General features: G+C 42.3%; 1 protein-coding gene across 2 annotated transcripts; it reads right to left on the minus strand.

Annotated features, from left to right (window-relative positions):
* Nucleotides 1-444: 444 nt before the first annotated feature.
* Nucleotides 445-24,965, minus strand: LOC119661716 (double-stranded RNA-binding protein Staufen homolog 1). Of its 2 annotated transcripts, none has more exons than XM_038071171.1 (2): nucleotides 24,370-24,965; nucleotides 445-906 (listed from the first exon to the last, which is right to left on the minus strand). In XM_038071171.1, exons 1-2 carry the CDS (start codon nucleotides 24,844-24,846, stop codon nucleotides 508-510), a joined length of 876 nt encoding a protein of 291 aa, XP_037927099.1. In that variant the 5' UTR covers nucleotides 24,847-24,965; the 3' UTR covers nucleotides 445-507. The 2 variants fall into 2 exon arrangements, with proteins under 2 accessions (XP_037927099.1, XP_037927098.1); XM_038071170.1 differs by lacking the exon at nucleotides 24,370-24,965 and adding an exon at nucleotides 10,878-11,436.
* Between the last annotated feature and the right edge of the window lie 456 nt (nucleotides 24,966-25,421).

The following is a 25,421-nucleotide window of genomic DNA, read 5'->3' on the forward strand; positions in this document are numbered from 1 at the left end:
GTCCACTAAATGACCAGCGCTGACCGTCGAGTCCTCGTCTTTTCAGTTGGTGCTCCGCCATCCTTAACCGCCTAGACTTTGAGTAGACGATTTTCTAACTGAGCGGCGTGTTGTTTCTCTTGTCCTTCTTTGTTGGGCCTTGAAACCTACCTAGATGAAGTCTCCTTCAGAGGCGTCCTTCTCTCTCCAAGTTCCTACTACAATGGACTATATATCCATTGTTTGGCCAAGGTGTTCTCAGCGGGAATCGCGTCTTCGGTTGCTGCCCACGACCACCTGTAGAGTCAAAAGTGGTATTTTTTTCATCATGTTTTCTTGATAGTCCATTTAGGACATCTTTACTCAAAGCAGCTTTTCACCTCGCTACATCGTAACTCGGCGAATTATCACCTTGGAAGTAACCTATTAGATTTGACCTGATTCCAAATTCATAAACTCAGCAACATTATTAACGACAATATAATGTATTGCATACAATATCTTCAGAACCACAATAAACGCGTTTTCCTATTCTAACATGACTTTAAAGTAATCCAAGATTTCGTCATACAAAAGTTCCTCATCACCGGCAAAAACCACATCCATTTGACAAACTAATTCAATAAATAGCATATCCGGACCAGGATTGCATCGGAGTTTACTCTTCTTGCAGATTATATTCATAGCCCTCAGCACTTGATCAACACGATCTGCAGAAGGAATGTGGTATTGGTCAGTAAGTGCTCGCTTCGCGGCCGTTTTAACTTCCTCTGGTAAGTTCTTGAAATAATTATGACGATTACTCAACAAGACCCCGGGTAGATCTTTTTCATCGGATTCAGTTATTTCTTTGTAAATTTTAAATTTAGAACGATTCTTTTCATCTTCATACTTCATAAGATCATCTACGTTGTCCAGTACGGGAATCTGTAATTATATGGAATTGAAAAAAAAAAGGATTAATTCAAGACAGAAGAGATTTTTTTGAGATAAAGGTAAGGGCCAGGATAAATTTAGTTTTTTAGTTTGAATTTATTGTGAACAAAGCTAAACTTCTGCGGTTTTTTTAGTGACTGGACCTTTTTTTGCCGGACATATCTACAAATCTATACGCTCATCATCACTATCCCCTTTTCCTGGCAATAAATGAATATTTACGTCCAGTCGTAAAATGCTTAAACGGTCAGTGGATTCTTTTTCTAGTTGCGATTAGCTGGCTTTTCATAAAAGTTATCTTGTAAATTATGTTCTGGTCTGAAGATCTGAATAGTGTAATGCCACGACAATTATTGTGATTCCTCAAAGTGAGGTTCCGATTTCCCAGACTAAAGCTCTCGAAAACAGCCTATTCCGAATTTTTAGATTGCTAAATAACATAGAGATGTCGCTAACCTCTAAAAACTTTAATCCCGACTAGCCTCCATGAGACTTGGGAATCTGGAGACTTACGAAGTCCCTTTTTAAATAGAACTCTGAAATTAGAATCCGCACCTTACCTATTACCATGCATTTGTATCACTGCATCAATCCATCTTATTTACAATATAACCAACACGTGACGCTCGATTTCTAAATTAGTCAATCCAGTTTACAAACTTTTTCTTCTTCTTCAGCCTTTGTCCTGTTTGGAAGCGCCCTCGGCTTGTCTTGATTGATTTCGTAATTTTTCCCTATCAAAGCGTTGATCTGGATGAAGTCGTGAGGCTTTCAAATCACCATCCACCGTATCAAGCTAACGTTGCTTCGGTCGGTCTTTTGATCATTTTCCATCAACTTTGATGTTCAGACCAATTCTGGCAAGTGAATTCTCGTTAGCGCGGCCATACCCTCCACGATTGTTCCAACCCCATATCGACCACGATTATCCTCATTCTGGATGTGATCATGGCGGGTTACGACACTGGCCCAACGTATTATCTTCGTCTCCATTACCATGAAGCGCAGTTCATTGTCTTTTATAGTCGACCAACACTCGGAACTGTAGAGAGCGACAGGGCGGACGGCAGTACGGTAATTTTTTGACGATCGTCGATCAAAAAGAACACCAATTGTGGAACACCACCTCATTCAATTACACTAATCAGTAAGGCAATTACATAACGCAGTTCACCATTGGCTGATATCATTGATCCGAGATATTTAGATCGTTCAGTTCTGGGTAGGTCACTGCCATTGATAGCGCCTGTTTCATTAGGATTGGTCATCAGAAATTCAGTTTAATTCAGATTCAATTTCCTATGAGACGTTAGGAAAATATCATCTGCATAAAGCAGTGTATAGGGCGACAGTGTCCGCAACAAGAACAAAGGAGTGGCGAGAAGAAACTTCCTTGATGAACACCAACTGAGACACGAAACGTTCTTGATATGCCCGCCACACTTCCAGTTTTACTTTTCGAATCGTCGTAGAGCAATTTAATCCGACGAATGAATTCTTCTGGTTTTAGGTGTTGCCGCAGAGCATACCAAATAAGTTTATGTGTCAAACTATCAAACACTTTCTCCAGATCCAGAAATGCAACGTAAAGAAGGCGATGTTTCTCACGGCGTTTCTCCATGAGTAACCACGCAGCGTGTATTGCATCAGTAGTTCCACAGTTCTTGACAAACCCGGCTTGATTCACGGTTATTTGAATGATGCCGTGAATACGGTCTTCATCGGATCGACAGTAATTTGAACATTCTGCTGAACTGCCAGTCAGATGGTGTTCTACCTTCTTGAATAACCCGATTGAAGAACTTACTGAGCCACAGTATTGGGTCCCAGCTCTTTACTTTCCACAGCTCAGAAGTGACGTCGCCAGGTCCTGCTCATCATCATCAACGGCGCAACAACCGGTATCCGGTCTAAGCCTGCCTTAATAAGGAACTCCAGACATCCCGGTTTTGCGCCGAGGTCCACCAATTCGATATCCCTAAAAGCTGTCTGGCGTCCTAACCTACGCCATCGCTCCATCTTAGGCAGGGTCTGCTTCGTCTTCTTCTTCTACCATAGATATTGCCCTTATAGACTTTCCGGGCTGGATCATCCTCATCCATACGGATTAAGTGACCCGCCCACCGTAACCTATTGAGCCGGATTTTATCATGATATCGCTCATAGATTTCGTCGTTATGTTGGCTACAGAGTCGTCCATCCTCATGTAGGGGGCCAAAAATTCTTCTCTCGAACACGGCCAAGAATTCACAATTTTTCCTGCTAAGAACCCAAGTCCCCGAGGAATACATGAGGACTGGCTAGATCATTGTCTTGTACAGTAAGAGCTTTGACCCTATGGTGAGACGTTTCGAGCAGAACAGTCTTTGTAAGCTGAAATAGGCTCTGTTGGCTGACAACAACCGTGCGCGGATTTCATCATCGTAGTTGTTATCGGTTGTGATTTTCGACCCTAGATAGGAGAAATTGTCCACGATCTCAAAGTTGTATTCTCCTATCCTTATTCTTCTTTGTGTTTGACCAGTATCAAACCGCACTTTTGGTTGATTCGTCTTCGGTACTGACGTCGCCACCATATATTTTGTCTTGCCTTCATTGATGTGCAGCCCAAAATATCGCGCCGCTTGCTCGATCTGGATGAAGGCAGTTTGTACGTCTCGCCAGGTCCTGTTGCTTTCCTCAATTTCATCCGTTTTATAGATTCCTCGACTTCAATCGCGTTGATAGGGGGAATTCCATCAAATGTCGGCAGTGCTTGTGGAAGTGCAGGATGAGCAGTCCTCCGTTGAAAGCCGCTTGAAATATTCTCGCCATCTATCGGTCGGTAATCAAAGTACCATTCTTGTCATTAACGCAACAGAAATGTTCGATATCCTGTGTGCGTTAGTGTCGGCTTTTGACAAGTCGATACAGATTTCCCTCGCCGTCCCGAATGTCCAATTTTTCGTAAAGATCTTTGTAATGGACCGCTCGAATAGCAGTCGCTATCTTTGCTTTCCGGTTAAAATTCTCGTAAATTTGCCAATCGGTCAGCGTCAGTCGAGAAACTTATAGTAGAAGCATTTCTTCCCACGACACTTGGACATCGTCATTCCAACGCCATTCGGTTGATGACCCGCTTACCTGGCCTGGTGACTGTTACATCGATGAGTTTTTTGGGCCCCCATTCGGAGTTTGAATATCCAAATTTGAAATTTCGAATTTGAGTCTTCGAGCTTTGGCTGCAGCCGAGGAATTTTATTATTTTTATTATCTGCTGATTCGCGCTATCATATAACAGCACTACTTCAGGTGCCTTCGAGAATGCAACGACGCTACCGTCAGTGCTATCGTCTAACAGAAATCGTCTTAGAACTTATTTCCGATACATTTTTTTCAGTTTTTCGATGACCCCCTGGTCCACAGAATGGAGTAAAGATGTAACATTTGGCGAAGGATACATCACTTAAAAGTCCGGGTGGGTGTGACGGTACATTATCTAAGAGAAGCAGCACTTTACCGGTTTTGTTATGATCCTGTTACCACCAAATCGTAAATTTTTATAAAAAACGCCTTTGTATCATTCGATGAATAATTCCATCTAAGCGCTCTTTTTCGCTCTATACGACACGAGTAAGTTTGTGATGTTTTTGAAACGCCACGATTTTTTGCATTTTCCAATATGCAACAACGGCAGTTTATGAGTTTCAGCAAAATTAACACACGTCATAGCGGTCACCCTTTCTTTGCATATCTTAAAACCCCGTGCGGCAGATTCTTTACGAGATGCAAGAAACTTTCTTTGTAGTGATTTCCAGTTAAGGGGGTCATCCTGTGTGAAAGCCGTCTTTTTTGGCTTTTTTTTTTTAAATTTTTTGTGAAGAACTGGATAAAGATACAAATACGAATTTTTCACCATAGCTTTATTAATATCTTGAGGGTGTATAGTAAGTTTTCCAGCCCGATCGCATAGTTCGTAGTAAGCCCTTCTTCTTCCGCTGACATCGGTCTCGAAAGGATCATCATCGGATCGGCTTGCATATTGCGTTCGCCACATCTCGCATAGTTGGTGAGCTGCAACCCCATAAGTTCAACATTGACCGCTTGTACGACCAAACTGCCGTTCAAGAAGTGCTATCTTACTGATCGAACAGCAAATATACTGTGTAACCCGCCTGAGAATATCGATGAGCATTGGGCCATCAAAAATGCTTTTCCCGGGTGCTGCACAGGTAGTTGCCCACGTCCCGAAAGGGCGTCATAAGGTCTGGCTGGTGTAGTCGTGAAAGCGGATCGATGAACGACGGGGTTGAAGACTCTACTGACCGCTGCGAGTGATGGCGGGCATGGTGCGCTCGAACTCCGATACCGAGCAAAATCCCAAGAAGTGACGAAAGAGAATTTGCTATTGCGCTGGTCAGGGAACGGGAGATGGCGCAGGTCACAATGATTTCAGGATTGTATACCGCATCACGAAAGAGCTTGCAGGTGATTGCAAATTTTCCGATGGTCCTGTGAAGGACATTAACAATCGACTTCTTACAACCGGCGAGGTCCCTCCTCTTGTGGATAAAATGGCTAGCACTGTAACATGCAAATACGGACTATTGATCCGAGCATAATAGAAAAAGGGAATTAGGGGAGAAGGGGACGATCGTTTAGATCCCAAATATTATTATTATTCTGTTAAGGAAAAGTCGTCCTTGAAGAACTATTGTGCCCCTTTTACTGGTTATAGTGTACCTGTTGATCATAGTATCTCAAGCAGGCCTGTAACCGTTAGGAACTTTAGTATGTTCCCCACTTCCAGAAGTTTCAGCTTTGCATCTGGTATTAAGTGTTCTCCCAGATGTATCGACCTACTTTGCACAAGTGCCGGACACTGTCCCAGGACGTGCATAGAGGTTTCGTCCTCCTCCTCACAGAACCTGCAGGCAGTGTCCGTAGATATCCCTAGCTTCCCTAGGTGATAGTTAAGCCGACAATGACCAGTGAGAATCCCACTATGATTCGGAGGTTCTTTTTGGTGAGGTTTAAGCAATCCTTTGTGCGCATGGCTTCGTATCCCCCAATAAGCACCCTGGACTGCTCCATCCCTGGTAGGCCCGCCCAATATAGTTCCTTCAACCGTTTCTCTTCGTTTCTTAGATTCATAGCCATGAAACCGTTTCCGATTCCACAGAAGGGTTCTGGCCCGTGTAAAGGCATCCCTGCTCCCTTCTTGGCTAGTTCATCCGCTGCCTCATTGCCTTCCAACCCAGCATAGCCTGGAACCCAAAGTATCCAGACCTTGTTGGACGAGCCGAGTGTATTCAGTCTCTCAAGGCCTTCCCATACCAGTTTAGAGTTCACCTGGTTGGACCTAAGTACCTTGATCGCTGCTTGGCTATCGGTGAGAATAGCTATGTTCTGCCCCCTGTAGTTCCTTTGCATAGATCCCAAATAAAGAAGACCTGTTTTGAGTGTCACAATTGGAGGGATATCTGCGTGCTCCCTGCCGTCGCAAAGATAATAGCTAAAATAATCCTGGAACGCATCAAAGAACATCTCGAAAGCTTAATGGACAGATAGCAGTTGATTTCCGCTCTGGATCCTCCTGCATTGACCACATAAACACCCTACGGATAATTTTGGAACAATACGCCGAATTTAGATCTTCGCTGCACATGCTCTTCATCGATTTCGAAAAAGCTTTTGATAGCGTGAACAGGGAATGTATGTGAAATGCTCTACGTAGAAGGGGCATCCCAGAGAAATTAATAGCTATTATCAGAGCGAGATATGATAGCGCAAAATGTCATGGGCTAATCCGAAGTAAAACTTCGAAGGAATTTGAGGTCGAAATTGGGAGCCCGCCAGGGTTGCATTCTGTCACCGATATTATTTCTTCCGGAGAACGTGGAGGAATTCAATGGACGATGACATCTTTCCTCGAACATCTCAACGGGGGGGTCATGTACTTTGGCCAAATGGGTCAGGATTTGGAAAGGTAGACAAATTGCAAGTGTCTTAAGGGGGTCATCCCGTGTGTCGGGTTGGAGAAATCGATTTTTTTTTTCATGAATTGTATCTATATATAGTGGAGAATATGTGGGCAGAGGGATTTTCCGATATTCTGAGTCGTTCAGAAATTACAGTGTTAAACACGTAAGGGGTTTACAGCCGCGGCTAGAGTACTCCATGAGAAAGAGCATCGAATCTTTTTTTGCCTGTTAGTTTTTTACCTGAGCCTTATAAATTCGAACACAGGTATAAATATAAAAAGATGAAAAACCAATCAATTGTCTAAACTTATTTGCTGTTTGGAATAAAAAGGATAATCCAGTCTAGAGTGAGCACTGAAAGGCGTTCAAGTTGTGTGTGTGTGTAAGTATTGTGTGCTGTTTGTGTGTTCAGTTTAAATGGATCGTACGAAGGGAGATCGCTTTAACGTTCAAGGTCATGCTCGCAAAAAACGAGTATTTCATGGGAATCGATACTTATCAGAGATGAAAAAGGACTTCGCATCAACATCAGCAAAAAAACTTTTAGCAAGCATGAACATGGATGTTCCAATTGCGACAAGTTTTGTATATTGTATATTGGATTTTGCTGGAGCTTTCTCCGGTATTTCTGCAAATTTCTGCAGATAATAAAATATACGTAGTAGTAAAATAGGAATGCGTAGGACATGTCGAGAAAAGAATGGGAACACGGCTTAGAAATGCAAAGAAGAATCACAAAGGCATTGGTGGAAAAGGGGCTGGAAAACTTACTGATAAGATTATTAACGACCTCACTACATTTTTTTGGGCTAGATATTCGTCGACACGCAAATTCGATAGAAGGAATGAAGCCAGGAATTTTGGGCAACTTTCTTCAATAAATGTTCTACAGACGAAAATCCTCAACATCAAAATTATCCTGCAGAAGAGGACAGTTGGTACAAACGGCGCAAAGCGGAAACTAACGGAGAACTCGATAGTTTCCACCACGAGAAGGCACCTTTGACTGAAGAAGTTCAAACAGTCATCAAACCAATCTACGAAGATTTGTCACTATATGATCTCTTGAATAGAAGTTTAGGAGCAGAGACCCAGAATAACAATGAGTTGTTAAATGCAATGATCTGGACTTTCACTCCTAAACACCTTCTTTCTTTGTGGCTGTAATTATTTTCAATGAAGAATTCAATGGCATTCTCAAAATCCTAGTGACAATGAGATGTCAAGTTGATCACATATGTCAGGTTTATGCCGACCGCGTAATGAAGCGCGAATTTGGCGGTCCGAACGACGATCGACTGACCTCGCTAAAAGAGCCAGAATTGAAACCAGAGAGCAACAATCGCCCTTACAAGACTTTTTTGAAGAAACGGAGGGTGCTCTCTATGGACCAGGTATAGCAGATTAATGGTAGTTAAAATTTTACTGTTGATAATCACATTTAAATTTTCAAATGCGTTTTTCTCGAAACTGCATCTTGAAAATTGGCTGCCACCATAGCTCAAAATCTATCCAATCAAATTCTTTGAAATGTTCGCGACTTCTTTAATACATATTTCTACGGTCCGCAAACTAGGATAATTGAAATCGGACGGGTCGTTTTTTTTTTTATTCATAAAAAAAGACGTAAAAAACACCAAAATCCAAAAAATTAAATTTAAAAGCCCACCAAAAATTTACCTTTTAATATTTTCTAATTATCCTAGTTTGCGGACCGTGGAATATTGTCCACATTAAAATGTCGTTTAGTTTTTTTCCCTCAGATGAACACAGTGCCCTCCCCATCGTGGCAGCAGAAAACCACCTTTTTTTGAAGATGGGTGCATAAATTTACACGTATTCCGAAAACTAGCTACGATATCAAGCTGAATTTATCACATATACAGGGTGCGGCAGCATAACTTCCTTTTTTTCAAAACTCAATAAAAACTATTGTATGCATCGGAAAATATTTATTTATTTTTTATAATGTAGGTACATGTCTAAAGTTTTTATTTACATTGTTTTGAAGATCAAATCTGTTAGGTGACGTCCCCCATTCTCCATACATTGCGTAAACCGATTTCTGGCGTTTGTCATGACTCTTGTTAGCATAGCAGGTGTTATGTTGGCAATTTCTTCTTGGATGTTGGTCTTCAAATCTTGTAAGGTTCTTGGACGGTTCACATAAACACGGGATTTCAAAAAACCCCATAGAAAAAAATCACAAGGGGACAGATCGGGAGAGCGTGCCGGCCATTCCAAATCGCCAAATCGAGATAAGACGCTCTGGAAAGTGTTCCCTCAAAACAGCCATCGATGTTCTTGAAGTGTGTGCTGTTGCACCGTCTTGTTGGAACCAAGTGTCCCTCAAATCCAAATTTTCTAGCCGTGGGAAAAAAAATTCTGTAGCATGTTTGCATACCCGTCCGAATTCACTGCCACTGTAACCTCATTTTCCTCAAAAAACCAGGGACCAATAATTCCAGCTGAGGAAATTGCACACCACACTGTGACGTTGGGTGAATGCAAAGGCTTTTGATGCAATTCTCGAGGGTTGGTGTCAGCCCAGTAGCGCATGTTTTGTTTGCTAACCGACCCACACAAATGAAAATGGGCTTCATCGCTGAAAAAACAATAGCACCCTCGAGAACGACATCAAGAAGAAGCTCACACGCGTTCATCCGAGAATTGAAGTCACGTTCTGAAAGTTCCTGCACTATCGTCATCTTATAGGGATGAAAATGAAGATCATCACGAAGAATTCTTCTCACAGAACGATCGGATAGTCCAAGGGCAGATGCATGTTTGCGCGCAGAACGCCGTGGCGATCGCAACATTGACGCTCTCACTGCTTCAATGTTCTCAGGTGATCTAACGGGCCGATGAACTCCAGTTCTTCCTTTTGTCGCACTTGCGGTTTGTCTGAATGTAGTGACCCATGTAACAATTGATTTGCGGTCTGGGACGGGAGCCAACGGGGCTAAATTAAAGCGATTCCGAAATGCACGCAGTGTTGCAATAACCGAACATCCGCTTGAAAAGTAAACCCCAATGGCAAAGGCACACTCCTCACTATTCCAACGCATGATGGCGACTGAACCGTGTCGGGACAAAACTTTACAGTATCCCCTCTTGAACGAGACCACTAGCGCTCCGCTATGACATCAACTAACTGAGTGGCGCGCATTTTAAAAAAGGAAGTTATGCTGCCGCACCCTATGCATATTCGTTGGACTCACTGTTCTACAGCTTTACCAAAATCAACTATACTAATTACCTCTTCCACAAATGCTATTTTAAAACGTTCCGACAGGACATATTAGCTCCTTCATTTTAGATCCCTACTGGAGTTTTAAAAATAAGTGAGCCGTCTATGCATTTTCCATGGAAAAATAACTGCTGCCTCAGCAAGATTTATGCATCAAATATCTGAAGTGAAAACGCTATTGTTACGAAATGCAGAGTGCCCAGGATTTCTCGATTTCACCACTGTGTAGTGCAGACAACTCATAACAAAAGGATCCGATGCTGAGTGTCAACTATCACATTTCGAGCAAACTAGATGAGCCTCGAAACAATTTCCCTTAAGCACACTTACCGATCGTTTATCATTTCCTCCGAAACGTTTCATTATTAAACTTTATAATTGGAACACGACACAGCCTTAGGGACAAATTATGGATAGAAGACCAACAGCTCAACTTTACGACACACTCTGATTTACTGACAAAAGACTCACTCTTGCTAACGTTCGCAGATTACCAAACCCAGCCCAAGCACACGTCATCCAAACTGGGTTTTGTTTACTCGATATTAAGAATAAAGGGCTTAAGCGGTCTCATGCCTGGTCCACAACCTTGGCACTTGCTACAAACTGCCAACCTCCACAAATTCACACCCTTGCAAGTGCGTTAGCCTTTGTTGATTTTTTGAGGTCTGGTAAACGTACGGATCCGACATAAGAACTAGGACCTTGGTTTGAGATCAGTTTGCTTGTCTTTAGGTCACTTTACTTACTGCTTCAATTATTTCGATAAGGGCTTGCGCCGCTAGTTGGCGAGCCCACTTTTTCGTCGATGATGTCCCGTAACGAACAATGCTGGCTACGCTGCACTTGCAAGTGAACTCTGGCGCCGGCGGAGGTATCTCCTGAACAATTTCGAACTGGGGGAAAGGATGATTGCGCTGCAAGCACATGTAGCGGAGCTCTGATATCGCATCCACCGATGGCATTGAGGCCTGCGGTGCGTAGCGCACGTTTGCATCGCTAGCTTGAAACTTCTTTAAAATGTTGTCGGCAGCCTCATGCTTAGCTTCGCGTTTCGACCGTCCCGATCCCATCGCCATTTCATTTAAGGCCGTCACAGTGCAATGAAATGTTTTGCCACCTTCCTCGAGCGTATCGCAGAATTCGTACAAAGGAGGCGTATGCCCTTTTTGCATCAGATACTCCTGTAGAGCGGAAACTGGCGCTTTACACGATACTTCCGTCATTTTTACGGTGTCACTGCACAACCCAAACGAAAATACGATGTCAAACTGATTCACCAAACACTGAAATTTGACGATGACAACTGCCGACTGCATTAAGACAGCTGACTACAATGGTCGATGTTGCCAAGTTTCTACTTCGCGTTTGGAAAGCCGGGGAATCCCCCAATTTGATACGACACGATGATATGAAAAGTAGTCCGCCCACCTCAAATCAATAACGGGCAACGGAATTAACCGATCGATTTGAAAACTGAATGGAATTTTTTCCCAAATTACAACCATTTATTCGGTAGATTATCTTCTTGAATCTAAAAGTGAAATGTAGCGTAGCGAAGTGAGTGATGCTAACATTTTTATTCCAGCGATTCTATGTGTGGTTGGTTGTTTAGGGATCAATTTATTTTGATGTAAGGAAAAGCGTAAATAAGAGATAAAATTAACGATTTAAAAATCTAAATAACTAGTAAGTACTGGAAACATTCATAAAAACCATAAACTTTAATAGACATGCGGGATCCTGATCCTCCAGATAGGGGGAAAAACCCCAAGAAAGACGCTAAATTAAGGGGGTCATCTCATGTGAAGGCTGTTTTTTTTTGCCTTTTTTTGAAAAATTATTTTGAAGGACTGGATAAAGATAGAAACGATTTTTTCACCATATGTTTATTGATATCTCTAGTATATGTGATAAATTTTTCAGCTTGATTTCGTAGCTAATTTTTGGAACAGGTGTTAATTCATGCACCCATCTCCAAAAAAAGGTGTTTTTCTGCTGCCACGATGGGGAGGGCACTGTGTTCATCTGAGGGAAAAAAACTAAACGGCATTTTAATGTGAAAAATATTCCACGGTCCGCAAACTAGGATAATTAGAAAATATTAAAAGGTAAATTTTTGGTGGGCTTTTAAATTTAATTTTTTGGATTTTGGTGTTTTTTTACGGCTTTTTTTATGAATAAAAAAAAAACGACCCGTCCGATTTCAATTATCCTAGTTTGCGGACCGTAGAAATATGTATTAAAGAAGTGAAAATTTCAAAGAATTTGGTTGGATAGATTTTGAGCTATGGCGGCAGCCGATTTTCAAGATGCAGTTTCGAGAAAAACGCATTTGAAAATTTAAATGTGATTATCAACAGTAAAATTTTAGCTCACCATTAATCTGCTATACCTGCTCCACAGAGAGCACCCTCCGTTTCTTCAAAAAAGTCTTGTAAGGCCGATTGTTGCTCTCTGGTGTCAATTGTGGTTCTTTTAGCGAGGTCAGTCGATCGTCGTTCGGAGCGCCATATTCGCGCTTCATTACGGCGGTCGGCATAAACCTGACATATGTGACCAACTTGACATCCCATTGTCATTAGGATTTCGAAAATGCCATTGAATCCTTCATTGAAAATAATTACAGCCAGAAAAGTAGCTATTTCTATGACCTTGGCCCCAGAATGAAGGTGTTTAGGAGCGAAAGTTCAGATCAATGCATTTAACGACTCATTGTCATTCTGGGTCTCTGCTCCTAAACATCTGTTCAAGAGATCATATCGTGACAAATCTTCGTAGATTGGTTTGATGACTGTTTGAACTTCTTCAGTCAAAGGTGCCTTCTCGTGGTGAAAATTATCCAGTTCTCCTTTAGCTTCCGCTTTGCGCCATTTGCTGCTGGACAATTTTGATGCTGAGGATTTTCGTCTGTAGAACAATTATGGAAGAAAGTTGCCCAAATTTCTTGCTTCATTCCTTCTATCGAATTTGCGTGTCGACGAATAGCTAGCCCAGAGAAAACTCCAGCAAAATCCAATATACAAAACTTGTCGCAATTGAAACATCCACGTTCATGCTTGCTTTTCTTTTTTGATAAGTATAGATTCCCATGAAATACTCGTTTTTTAGTACGAGCATGACGTTGAACGTTAAAGCGATCTCCCTTCGTACGATCCATTTAAAAAAAATCACTGAACACACAAACAGCACAATACTTACAATAAAATATAACTGAGTATAGCTTGAAAGCCTTTCAGTGCTCACTCTAGACTGGATTATCCTTTTTATTCCAAACAGCAAATAAGTTTAGACAATTGATTGGGTTTTCATCTTTTTATATTTATACCTATGTTCAAATTTATAAGGCTGAGGTAAAAAACTAACAGGCAAAAAAGATTCGATGCTTTTTCTCATCGAGTACTCTAGCCGCGGCTGCAAATTCCTTACCTGTTTAACCCTGTAATTTCTGAAGGACTCGGAATATCGGAAAATCCCTTTGCCCACATATTCTCCACTATATATAGATACAATTCATGCAAAAAAAAATCGATTTCTCCAACCCGACACACGGGATGACCCTTAATAGTAAATATAGAGGTCGAGGACAGTATGGAACATAGGACGCAAATGGAGAATAGGTCAGTTCAAAATAGATATGTTTCTATATATAGGGAAGCCGTTGCCACCAAAAACTTCATGGTATATGTATATACTCGTCCGGATAACTGAGTAGTTAGAGCGCAAGGCTATCGTACGGAAAGTCGCGGTTCAAATCTCACTGATGGCAGTGGAATTTGTATCGTGATTTGACGTCGGATACCAGTCGACTCAGCTGTGAATGAGTACCTGAATCAAATCAGAGTAATAATCTCGAGGAAGCGCAATGCTGACCACATTGCCTCCTACAGTGTTCTGTAGTGTACCGTTACGGTCTTGAATGAAGTGCTCTAACACACTTCAAGGCCCTGATCCAATTGGATTGTTGCGCCAACGATTATTATTATAATATGTATATCCAAAAGCGCGAAAAATCTGAGAGAATTTCTGACATTGATATCTTTAGGACACTGAATAAGTCAAACGTGAAAGGAGTTCTTGACATAAAAAAAAAACAGCCTTCAATAGGGTAAAGGCCAACTTCTTATCGGCGAAAATTGCTGATGAATTAGTGGATAATCCCAATTTGAAAAAGTACGAACTGATAGCGTATATTCCTCAAGCTTTCGTATCAATTTACGGAGTCATTAGGAATATCCCTGATGACTTAGAAGACGCGGAAATAAGTAATATTGGGTGCCCTAAGAAGGTTTACAGATTCAAAAGGAGGGAAGAGGGTGGGAAATTTTTTAAGACTAGGACCACTAAAGCCGAGTTCGAAGGACAAGACCTGCCTGAGAAAATAGTGGTATGATTTTGTATACTATGAAAGAAAGGTGATGCAATGGAGAAAGTGTGAGAAATTGGGGCATAAAGACATTTGGTGTAGGAGCGAGAGAATCATCTGCCTCTACTGCGGGGATTCACATGATGAGAAGACTGATGGCAAAGAAATAAAATGTATTCTTTGCCAAAGCGCTAGTCATACGGCGAAAGATTCTACTTGTCCATGAAAGGTCCAGGAAAAAGAATTAAACAAACTTATGACCGCTTCCGGAAAAACAAGGAAGGAGATTCTTAATGATGTTAACAAAAACTACTACGACATTTTGAATGAGGATATCGAATCCGTGGTGGTCAAAGGGTAATGTAGGTCGCAGGGCGAAACGTGGATTGGTACCCACGATGGAGCATAAAACCTGGGAAACGCTTGCTGAACCAACACCAAAAGCTCTAGTACCAAACCCTATTTTCACCTCCACGTGGTGACCGCTGGGAGCTCTTTCTTAACGAAAAGCTGCAGACGGAGAAGGATGAAGGCGAGTCTCCCGCGCCTAAAAACGGAACAAATTGTACCAACCGGTCCTCCAGGTTGGAGGTTGGGTAGGTCTGTCAACCCTACATGGAAAACAACGTGTTACAAAGATACAACAGGAAACTCGGACTAGACTGGCAACACAACCACGAACCCGGCAACGACAACGGAAGAACGATTTGGGCATTTTCTCATGGAACGTGCGCTCCCTGTACAGAGATGGAGCTGCCAAGCAGTTAGCCGCTACCCTGTCCCAATATAGGATTGATGTAATAGCGTTGCAGAAGATGCGTTGGACAGGGACTGGTTTCCTGGAGAAGAGTCGGCTACACCATATATTATAACGGCCATCCAGTAAACCATATGCTTGAAGTAGGTTTCTTAGTCAGCCAAAAAATGAAACCTGCTGTTGTCGATTTTGAAAACATAAGCGAATGGCTATGCAGTCTGCGCTTGCGAGGTAAATTTAGAAATATTAACGTTCACGCCCCTACAGAGGAGATTGTAGAGTCGGAGGAGGATACCTTCTACAAGGCAGTTGTGCGGACCCTCGAAGCCTGCCCCAAGTATGGTATCAAAATCATACTTGGGGATTTTAACAGTCAAGTAGGGGCAGAGTCCGAATCCATGCGATACGTTGGCTCCCATAGCTTACATAAAATACAAATGATAACGGACTGCGGATTATTCAATTAGCAGTGTTACACGGAATGGTTGTTGGAAGTACCTGGTTTGCGTGGAATGCGGTTCACAAACATAGGTGGGCCTCTCCAGACGGGACCACTTTCAGCCAAGTTGACCACTTGTTGATCGAACGCTGCCATCTCTCAGCCTTGATGAATGTCAGAACATATAGGGGGGCAATATAGACTGGGATCACTATCTCGTTGGCATGGTGCTCGGAGCTCGAATTACAACACCACCCAGAATCCCCTCTCACAATCAGGTGAGAGTTAACACTGAAGCCATCCACAACACCTATAAGAGGGAAATGGATGCCGCAATAACCGCAGTCAACAGAGATCCTGAAGATGAAGCATCAACAAATGATCTTCACAACCACCTGAAGAGCGTTATCATTGATACGGCCACAAAGATACTTGGCCCCAGCCGCAAGAAAAGTCGGAACGGCTCTCTTTGCCGATGAATGTAAACTAGCAACGGAACGGAAGAATGTAACATACCGAATAATCATGCAGTTTCAAAGAACGCAGGCACACGCAGAGACTTATCCCGAAGCGACTTCACAGACGGAAAAAGGAAGCCTGGGAGAATTAACAAGTGTGAGCTCTAAAAGTACAGTGAGCAACCGAACCAGGCGCGGAAGTTTTACCAACAAGTCACCTGAATGAAGCTTTATACACCTCGTTGCTCACCTTGCCGAAACAAACAAGGAAATCTCATTTCCGACAGAATGGACATATTGGAGGGATAGGTTGAGCATTTTTATCAAATGCTCAACAACTAAAATATCGGCGAGTTGGGTGTCCCGCCAACTGAAGGCGACCAACAAATGCTACCACCACCAAACATAGAAGAAACGTGCAATCCATTGACTTAAAAGTCATAAGTCCCCAGGGGCCGATGGAATTACAGTCGAATTGGTTAAATATGGAAGCGACAACTACACCAAGTGGTTCATCAACTGATGCTCAATGTGTTGGAAAGCGAATCAAAGCCTGACGACTGGCAACGAGGTATTATCTGTCTCATACATAAAAAGGGAGATATCACACAGTGCAGCTATTATAAAGGTATCACGTTGCAGAGTACCATCGATAAGATATTCTCCGCTGTCTTGCCAAGCCGAATAGCCCTATACGCCCAGAACATCATTGGCCCATACCAAAGAGGCTGCACTCCAGGCAAATCAGCAACAGATCAGATTTTCTCTCTGCGGGCAGCGATGGAAAAACTGTTAGAATATGGCCATCAGTTGCACCGTCTTTTCATCGACTTTAAAGCCGCCTATGACAGCATAGCCAGAGTAAAACTGTACGCGGCCATGAGAGAATTCGATATCCCGACGAAATTAATAAGACTGACTAGGCTGACCTAGGCCAATGTGGGAAGCCAGATAAAAGCAGCAGTATCATTCTCAAGACCATTCGACATCAACAACAATCTTCGACAAGGAGATACCCTATCATGTGTCCTCTGATCGGTGATGCTGAGGTAAATGCAAGAGGTACGATCCTCTTTAAGTCCACCCAACTACTGGTCTATACTGACGATATCAACATCATGGGAAGAACCACCCGAGACGTACAAACTGCCTTCATCCAGATCGAGCAGGCGGCGATTGGCGCGAGATCTTGGGCTGCACATCAATGAAGGCAAGACAAAGTATATGGTGGCAACGTCAGTACCGAAAACCAACCAACATCAAACCGCACTGATCAAACAGGAAGAATAAAGATAGGAGAATACAACTTTGAGACCGTTGATAATTTCTCCTATCTAGAGTCGAAAATCACAACCGATAACAGCTACGATGATGAAACACGCACGGTTGTTGGCAGCCAACAGAGACTATTTCAGCTTACAAAACCTGTTCCGCTCGAAACGTCTCACCATAGGGACAAAGCTCTTACTGTACAAGACAATGATCTTGCCAGTCCTCATGTATTCCTCGGGGACTTGGATTCTTAGCAGGAAAAATTGTGAATTCTTGGCCGCGTTCGAGAGAAGAATCCTCCGAAGAATTTTTGGCCCCCAACATGAGGATGGACGATTCCGTAGCCAACATAACGGCGAAATCTATGAGCGATATCATGACCGTCAGGTGGTGGATAAAATCCGGCTCAATAGGTTACGGTGGGCGGGCCACTTAATCCGTATGGATGAGGATGATTCCACCCGGAAAGTCTATAAGGGCAATATATATGGTAGAAAAAGAAGACGAGGCAGACCCTACCTAAGATGGAGCGATGGCGTAGGTCAGGACGCCAGACAGGTTTTAGGGATATCAAATTGGTGGACCTCGGCGCAAAACCGGGATGTCTGGAGTTCCTTATTAAGGCAGGCCTAGACGGGATACCGGTTGTTGCGCCGTTGATGATGATGATTCAGGAAAGACTTGTAGCTACGAGAAAATTGGATTTGACAATAGTTCAAAAACTATACAGAGTCCAAAACTATAACAGTAGGTTCCTTACGTTTCAGTCTTAAGTTATAACGCGTCAAAGATGAAGTCCACCAAGCAAGAAATTCGTCATATTTTACGTTTTTACTACCTGAAAGGTAAAAATACAACGGAGGCGGCCGAAAAAATTTGTGAAGTTTATGGGTCCGATACTGTAACGATTCGCACAGCACAGCGTTGGTTTAATAGATTTCGTTGTGGTGTAGTGGCTGTCGAAGATACACCCTGTACTGATACACCAATCGTCGTAGAAACTGATAAAATCGTCGAAATCATCTTAAATAGACCGGCATGCGAGCATTCGCTCGATTGGCTAGGAACTGGGTATAGACCATAAAACCGTTTGGAACCATTTGCAGAAGATTGGATTCCAAAAAAGGTGGATGTGTGGGTGCCACACGAGTTGACGCAAAAAATCTCTTGGACCGAATCAACACCTGCAATGCACTGCTGAAACGCAACGAATTCGACCCATTTTTGAAGCGGATGGTGACTGGTGATGGAAAGTGGATCACGTACGACAACCTCAAGCGGAAAAGATCGTGGTCGAAGCGCGGCGAATCGGCCCAAACGTTTTGCTGTGTGTTTGATGGGATTGGAAGAGAATCATCCACTATGAGCTGCTCAACTATGGCCAGACCCTCAATTCGATCCTCTACTGGGAGCAACTCGACCGTTTGAAGCAGGCGATTGACCAGAAGCGGCCAGAATTGACCAATTCTGGAATGGTGTTGTGTTCCACCAAGACAACGCTCGGCTTCACACATTTTTGATGACTCGCCAGAAGCTACGGGACCTCGGATGGGATATCCTATAGTACCCATTGTAAAGTCGGGACCTGGTACCAAGTGATTACCATCTCTTCTGGTCCATGCAAAACGCTCTTGGTGCTACTAAGTTCGCCTCAAAAGAGGCTTTCGAAAACTGGTTGTCTGGGTTTTTAGCAAATAAGGAGGGGATCATGAAATTGTCTTCTAAATGACAACAGGTTTGCAAACAAAACGGTGTAAATTTCACTTAAATCGGATAATTCTAAGTATGTTAAATAAAGCGTTAAATTTTGATCATAAATACATTTCTTTTTCCCCCAACCCTATATAATTAAAAACCTAAATAGTCAAATTAAAATAAACTCTCACTTCAACGAATCCATAACAAACCTTAAAAATACCATAGAAGCAGATAGAAATCAGATAAATCGAGTATTTGAGCAAATGAGTGAAAACGAAAGGGGAATAATCTTACAACGAACAAAATTCAATCAAATCTTTAAATTAAAAACCTTGGAGGACAAATTAAATCAAATAATTGATAACATAGCGCTGATAAAACATGGTCTAATACATCCTAGTATGTTGACGGCAACGGAACTGAAAGAGAATCGACTAGATTTTTACGGACCCGAATATATTAAAGTAGGACTTCTAAAATACGACAAGGACACCCTGGTTCCAGCCATTAAAGTACCAAATTCTTACCAGTTGATTGATTATAAATTAATTACTGCAGTACCTACCGCAGAGAATCTGGAAATTATCACTGACGAATTACATTGCTGGTTCAACAATAATTTTCATTTTAGTACTTACAGCAATTTTCACTATATTTTTACTTAAAAAAAAAAAATAGAAACCTTAAAGTAACTATAAACTTTCATTCATTCATCAGGGACAAAAGGAGCATGATTACAAGGTAGCCCGCAAAAACCTCAAGCTTGCCATTGAGCGGAGCAAGAGGGAATGCTTTAAGGAGCTTTGATCGGAAGCAAATGTATATCCGTGGGGGAGCGTCTATAGAATTGATGGGACGATTGAGGACGGTCATCCCCACAGACCACGTGCCCTATCCTCTTGTTGAAAATCATCCAGGGATTACTTCCCCAGGAAGAGAGGACCACTGACACATTTCACTGACACAAATCTCTGAATGTGATTGTAATTCCTGCAGTGACCACGGACGAGTTGTCGGAGATCTGCAGCAGAATAGATGATAACAAAACTCTGGGCCTGAACGGCATACCGAACGGAGCCCTTAAGCTCGTCATGAATTGTTCGAAGCGCGCATGTCCGAGGAGATATTCCCTACAGCATGGAAGTGGCAGAAGCGATTACTACTGCCTAAGGCTGGTAAACCTACAAATGAACCATCCTTTTTTAGACCCATATGTCTTCTAGACACTGTGGGGAAAATGTCGTCAAGAGCCAGGGAGGCCTTTCAGATCGGCAGTATGGGTTCCGTAAAGCCAGATCACCATTGATATCATCAAAATCGTTACTGACTTGGCCAAAAATCCAATTTACGAAAGGGGACAGTATCAGTGAATATTACGTGGTGGTGACCCTAGACGTGAAGAATGGATTTAATTCGACCAATTGGGACCTTATACGCCTGGTCCCGATTGGTGTTCTCACCTATCTCGGAGCTATTGTCGCTAGCTACCTGCGAGAACGGAAGCTCTTGTATGACACCGATGATGAATCCAAAAAATCTGTTGCCTGGCCCACTACTGTGAAACATCATGTACAATGATGTAATTAACCTTCCGGTTCCGAAAGAGGCCACGGTGGTGGATTATACCGATGATATAGCATTGGTTATGGTCGCGAAGCATCTAGAGGATGCCAAGTTATACTCTTGCGAAGCAATCAGTGCTGTTAAAGCGTGATTAGAGACTGCTAGATTGGCACTTCTGGAGGAAAAAACGGAAGTGGTCCTCATCACAAAGCGCCGTAAGCGAAATTAGAATCGGCAACCTAATACTTGGAAGAGATGATAGATACCAAGTTAAGTTTTAAACAACACGTGCAATATGCTTGTGACGAGGGATGCTTGACGAGTATGACCTGGTAAGAATAATGCCGAACGTGGGAGGGCCACGGTATATTTGTAGGCTACTTATTGCCAGGGTGGTGAGCCCGATCTTGCTTTATATTATTCCTATTTGGAGAAGGGCATTTCGCATATCATGTAATGCCCATAACTTGAGTGTGGTCTATAGGGTGTGTTCTGCCTTCAGAACCGTCTCAGATGAGGCTGCATTCATCATCTCCGGAATGATGTCAATTGACATCTTGGCAAATGAGATGACGAATATATACAATCTGAAGTCAGTTTCTACATTGTCACAGACGAAGCACTACGAGAAGCTGAGATCTGTAAATAGATGGCGGGAGCATTGGGGTCACTCAGAAAAGGGTCGCTGAACACACAGACTGATCCCTACCATCAAGTAGTGGCTGAGGAGACAACATGGGGAGATAATCTCACTTAGGCATGGAGGATATCGCCAGTATTTCTACTGATTCAAATTGGACAATTTCCCCAATTGTCCAAACTGCGAGGGAGTCCCAGAGATTCAGGGACGAGAGGAGAAACCTAGAGAAAACTGAAACACTGATACCGGCAAATGTGGTGAGGAGAATGCTAATATTGCGGGAGGATTGGGGTGCGATCAATTCAATGATCGCCTCAATCCAGGGTAAACTGCGATAAGCGGAAGAGGTGAGGAAGACGCGGTTACGAAAGTTGCGCATAGAAGAGTGAAGAAATAGCTAAAGTGAGCTAACCCTTGTTCGAGAAACAGATCGAACAGTTTTCGCTGTATAAATCAAAAAAATTAATCCACATCAAGAGATAAACTGAATGAATTACAAAATGTAAACAATCAAAATTTATTGCAACAATTCTTGCCGGACACTAGCAAAGTCCAACAACAATTGCCCAAGAAACAGATCATCAAACATTTTTCGCTCCACGGCAAAATGTTCATGATAGATACACGATACCCACGCAATGCCCCATACTCAAGGCAGCGACCTTCACCTTGCACCACAAAACGTGCTAACCAGGTACGAACAGGTAATCGACCTATATCAACTGTGCCTGCAATAATATAGGGAACAAAACGCTAACTGAAGTTCATCACAGTCAAGGCGTTCGAATTACAACCAAGAATTTTTGTTGAATTGAATTATAATTTGTTGATTAAGCATTTGAACTAAGAAATAATTTTGTATATAAATCAGAAGGAAATGAATAGAGTAGGCTAGTCATAATCAATCCGTGGTTTTTACTAGTCCCATTACCCGTCCCAAGGATCGGTAATCTTTGTTGTGGCTTAAGAGCCTTAAGCAATTATCTTAAGGATTTTTTGCTATACTCCGATACCCAACAACCCTTATCGTGGTTCCACGCGATAGGAGGGAGTCGGGGGTGGTTTTAGTGGGTAAAAATCCCACACTCTTCCTTACAAAAAAAGGCTCTGAGCTCAAACAATGTACCACCAATGACGGGACGGTGGTAGCTGCAGAAATCCACAAACTTCTCACTCACCATTATCGTTATAGGGCCCATACACTATCAAACAAATTGTGCAACGCAGGCTGTTGCGCAATAATTTGTTAATGTATGGGCGCGTTTGATGCGTTGCGCAAATGTTTGACAAATTTCAAACATGTTTGAAATCTTTTGCGGAATGCATTGCGTAGTGTGTGGGCATATTGTGCTCTGTTGCACAATATTTGTCAGGTGACGGCTAAAATATAATTTTCGAGAAGGCAGAATTTTCAACCTCGTCCCCGGAGGGGTTGGAAAGTTTATGGAGGAGAAAGGGGATGGTGCCTCCTGTTCAAACCCGGTCAAAACTCAATGTGCCCATCGCCCTTATAAGGTTATGGCCATTTAAAGTGGGGTTCCTTTTACATCAGCATCGCTAACTTGAATTTTCAAAACTATCCCATGAGAAGGACATAATGGGAGAGGATAGGTAGAGGAAAGAAAGGTTCTCTTCTTTAAACCCCGTTAAAGGACAGCGGCGGTCATAATCCCTTTAAAAGGTAGGGTTTAATTTTGAGTCCTATTCCCGCAGTGATAAAGGATGTCCTCTCTCCCAAATTTCCTCCGTCTAATGGGGGGTATTTTGTTATCATCAGTTGAGTCTGCTTACCATACCCCCGGAGAGTAAGAGTGTAAAGAGGATATGTAGAAGGGAAAAAAATGTCCCTCCTTTCCACTCCTATCAAAGTTATGGCACCCCGAAAGCGGCTATTTTCGAATCATAAATAAGGTCGAGTAATTATCGTCCCAATGTGGAAGGGGGGCTACAAAGGGGGTCACCCCCACCATTCTACCCCTTCCGATAACAATACAGAGATGTGCAATACCATTTTAATAGCATGTTACTCGTTCCGTTTCCAACTTGTAACTAATGTTTGAACAAAATTTCAACTAAGTCTATGGGAATTACAATTGCACAACGCAACGTTGCGCATCGCTCCGTTGCGCAATTTGTTTGACAGTGTATGGGCCCTATTACGATTGCCAAGACCGCGCTTCCTAGTCACATGTCCAAGCAAGACGTTGTCAGATCCCTTGGCATTCAGATCACCCATCATATGTCATTTTTAGAAAGTCTCCTCTGAGTGCGTCTTAAATAAATGCGATGGATGTTGTTACCGGTTAACACCATAAATAATAAAATTTCAAAATCGAGAAAAATTCAGGAGAATTTTGAATTAAAGGAAAGGGAGGTTATGTATCAGGTTCCTTATCCTAATGTTTCTACCTTCAACAATCCATAGCGAGACCCACTTATTCAAAACGTTCCCACACTATCTATTGCTTGTTTATAATTCTTAGTAATTGCCCCAGACGTTGTTTTGTCAGGTGCATCAAGAACATCTTTGGTCCATGGGAAAGTAAACATTCCCAAGACCAAAGCACAATCTTCAGTGCAACATTCTGATGAAATAATAAACAATTGAAAGTAATAAAAGAGCCATGTAGCTAGAAATTAAGTTAGTTCTAGTTCTAAGCTCTTCATTCTAAGTTTTAAGATCGGGCTTGTCACTCGCTTTTGATTAAATAAAATATATTTTTTTTACTCTTTAAGTTATTCATTATTTATCTTGTATAACGAAAGTAAAGCAAAATAAATCGAATGTGTTATCAAGAAAAAATGAACAAATAGCAACGCCGTTTTACCATTTAATTTGCAACACACCATTATAGAGTTGCTACCGGAAAACGGCACAATTTTTAGAACAAACGGATCGAAGAAAGGCAGACGAACATTCTCATTTACCGACGAAGCTTTATCTTCGTCAATAATCTCGAATTACAAAACCCAACCTGGGTACACGTCATCCAATTTGCATCTTTTTTATTCTATAGATGAACATACGAAACCACATTGCTTACTCACTCCATCAACTAATTCCATGACTGCTTGCGCCGCTAGCTGGCGAGCCCACTTTTTCGACGAAGATGTTGCAGAACAAGAGAGAGTGGCCACACTGCATTTGCAAGTGAACTTGGGCGCAACTTGGTCACCCCCTTGCGTAATCTCGAATTGGGGATAAGGGTAGTTGCGCTCCACGCACATCTGACGAAGCGCCGACACCGCATCAAACTCTGGCGTATTAACCTGAGGTGCATAGCACACTTCCCTGTCGCTAGTTTGGAATTTTCTCAAAATATTCTCCGCAGCCTCATGCTTAGCCGCGCTCTTTGAGCGCCCCAATCCTATCGCCATTTCACTCAGTGCGGTCACAATGCACTGGAATGTTGGGCCGCCTTTGTCAGAAACATTGCTAAACTCGTACGAAGGGAGCGGCAGCCTTTTCTTCATGAGATACTCCTGGAGGGCGGAAACTGGTGCTTTACACGATACTTCCGTCATTTTTACTTTATCACTACACAATCCAAGTAAAACGCTACACAACACTGATGGGACACCCAACTATTTCACAGCTAACTTAAATTGCTAATGACAACTGCGCGCTGGAGAAGAAAGGAAGTTAATGGCAGAGTCAAGTTGCCAGATTTCCCCTTCTAGTTCAGAGACCAGGGGAATCCCCTATTTTTACGCAATGGTACAATAGAGGGGAAATTAGTTTACTCTCAAATCAAAGGTCGGCGTTCCCATTAGCGACAAATTTGATAACCAAAATGGATTTAGTGTTCAAATTACAGCTATATAATTATCGTATGTCTAATTCTAATATTGAAATACATATTTTGCCTCGTCCAAATAAATGCTTTATCATCAAACCCACAATAAAGCTTTTTGGTATTCTCCTCATCTATTATACATACTATACTATAATACTATAAATTCTGTCTTACGTGTATTTATATTACTCGTATTAGGGTTTTGAATGAAATTTCCCGACGCTGTTATGAAATTTGATAGCCCAAGTAAGCGATTTGTCTGATGCTAATGAGGTGGCGACATATCTAGATTAGTTTGCAGAA

The sequence above is a fragment of the Hermetia illucens genome, chromosome 1 (assembly GCF_905115235.1).
Source record: "Hermetia illucens chromosome 1, iHerIll2.2.curated.20191125, whole genome shotgun sequence".
Classification (NCBI taxonomy): domain Eukaryota; kingdom Metazoa; phylum Arthropoda; class Insecta; order Diptera; family Stratiomyidae; genus Hermetia; species Hermetia illucens.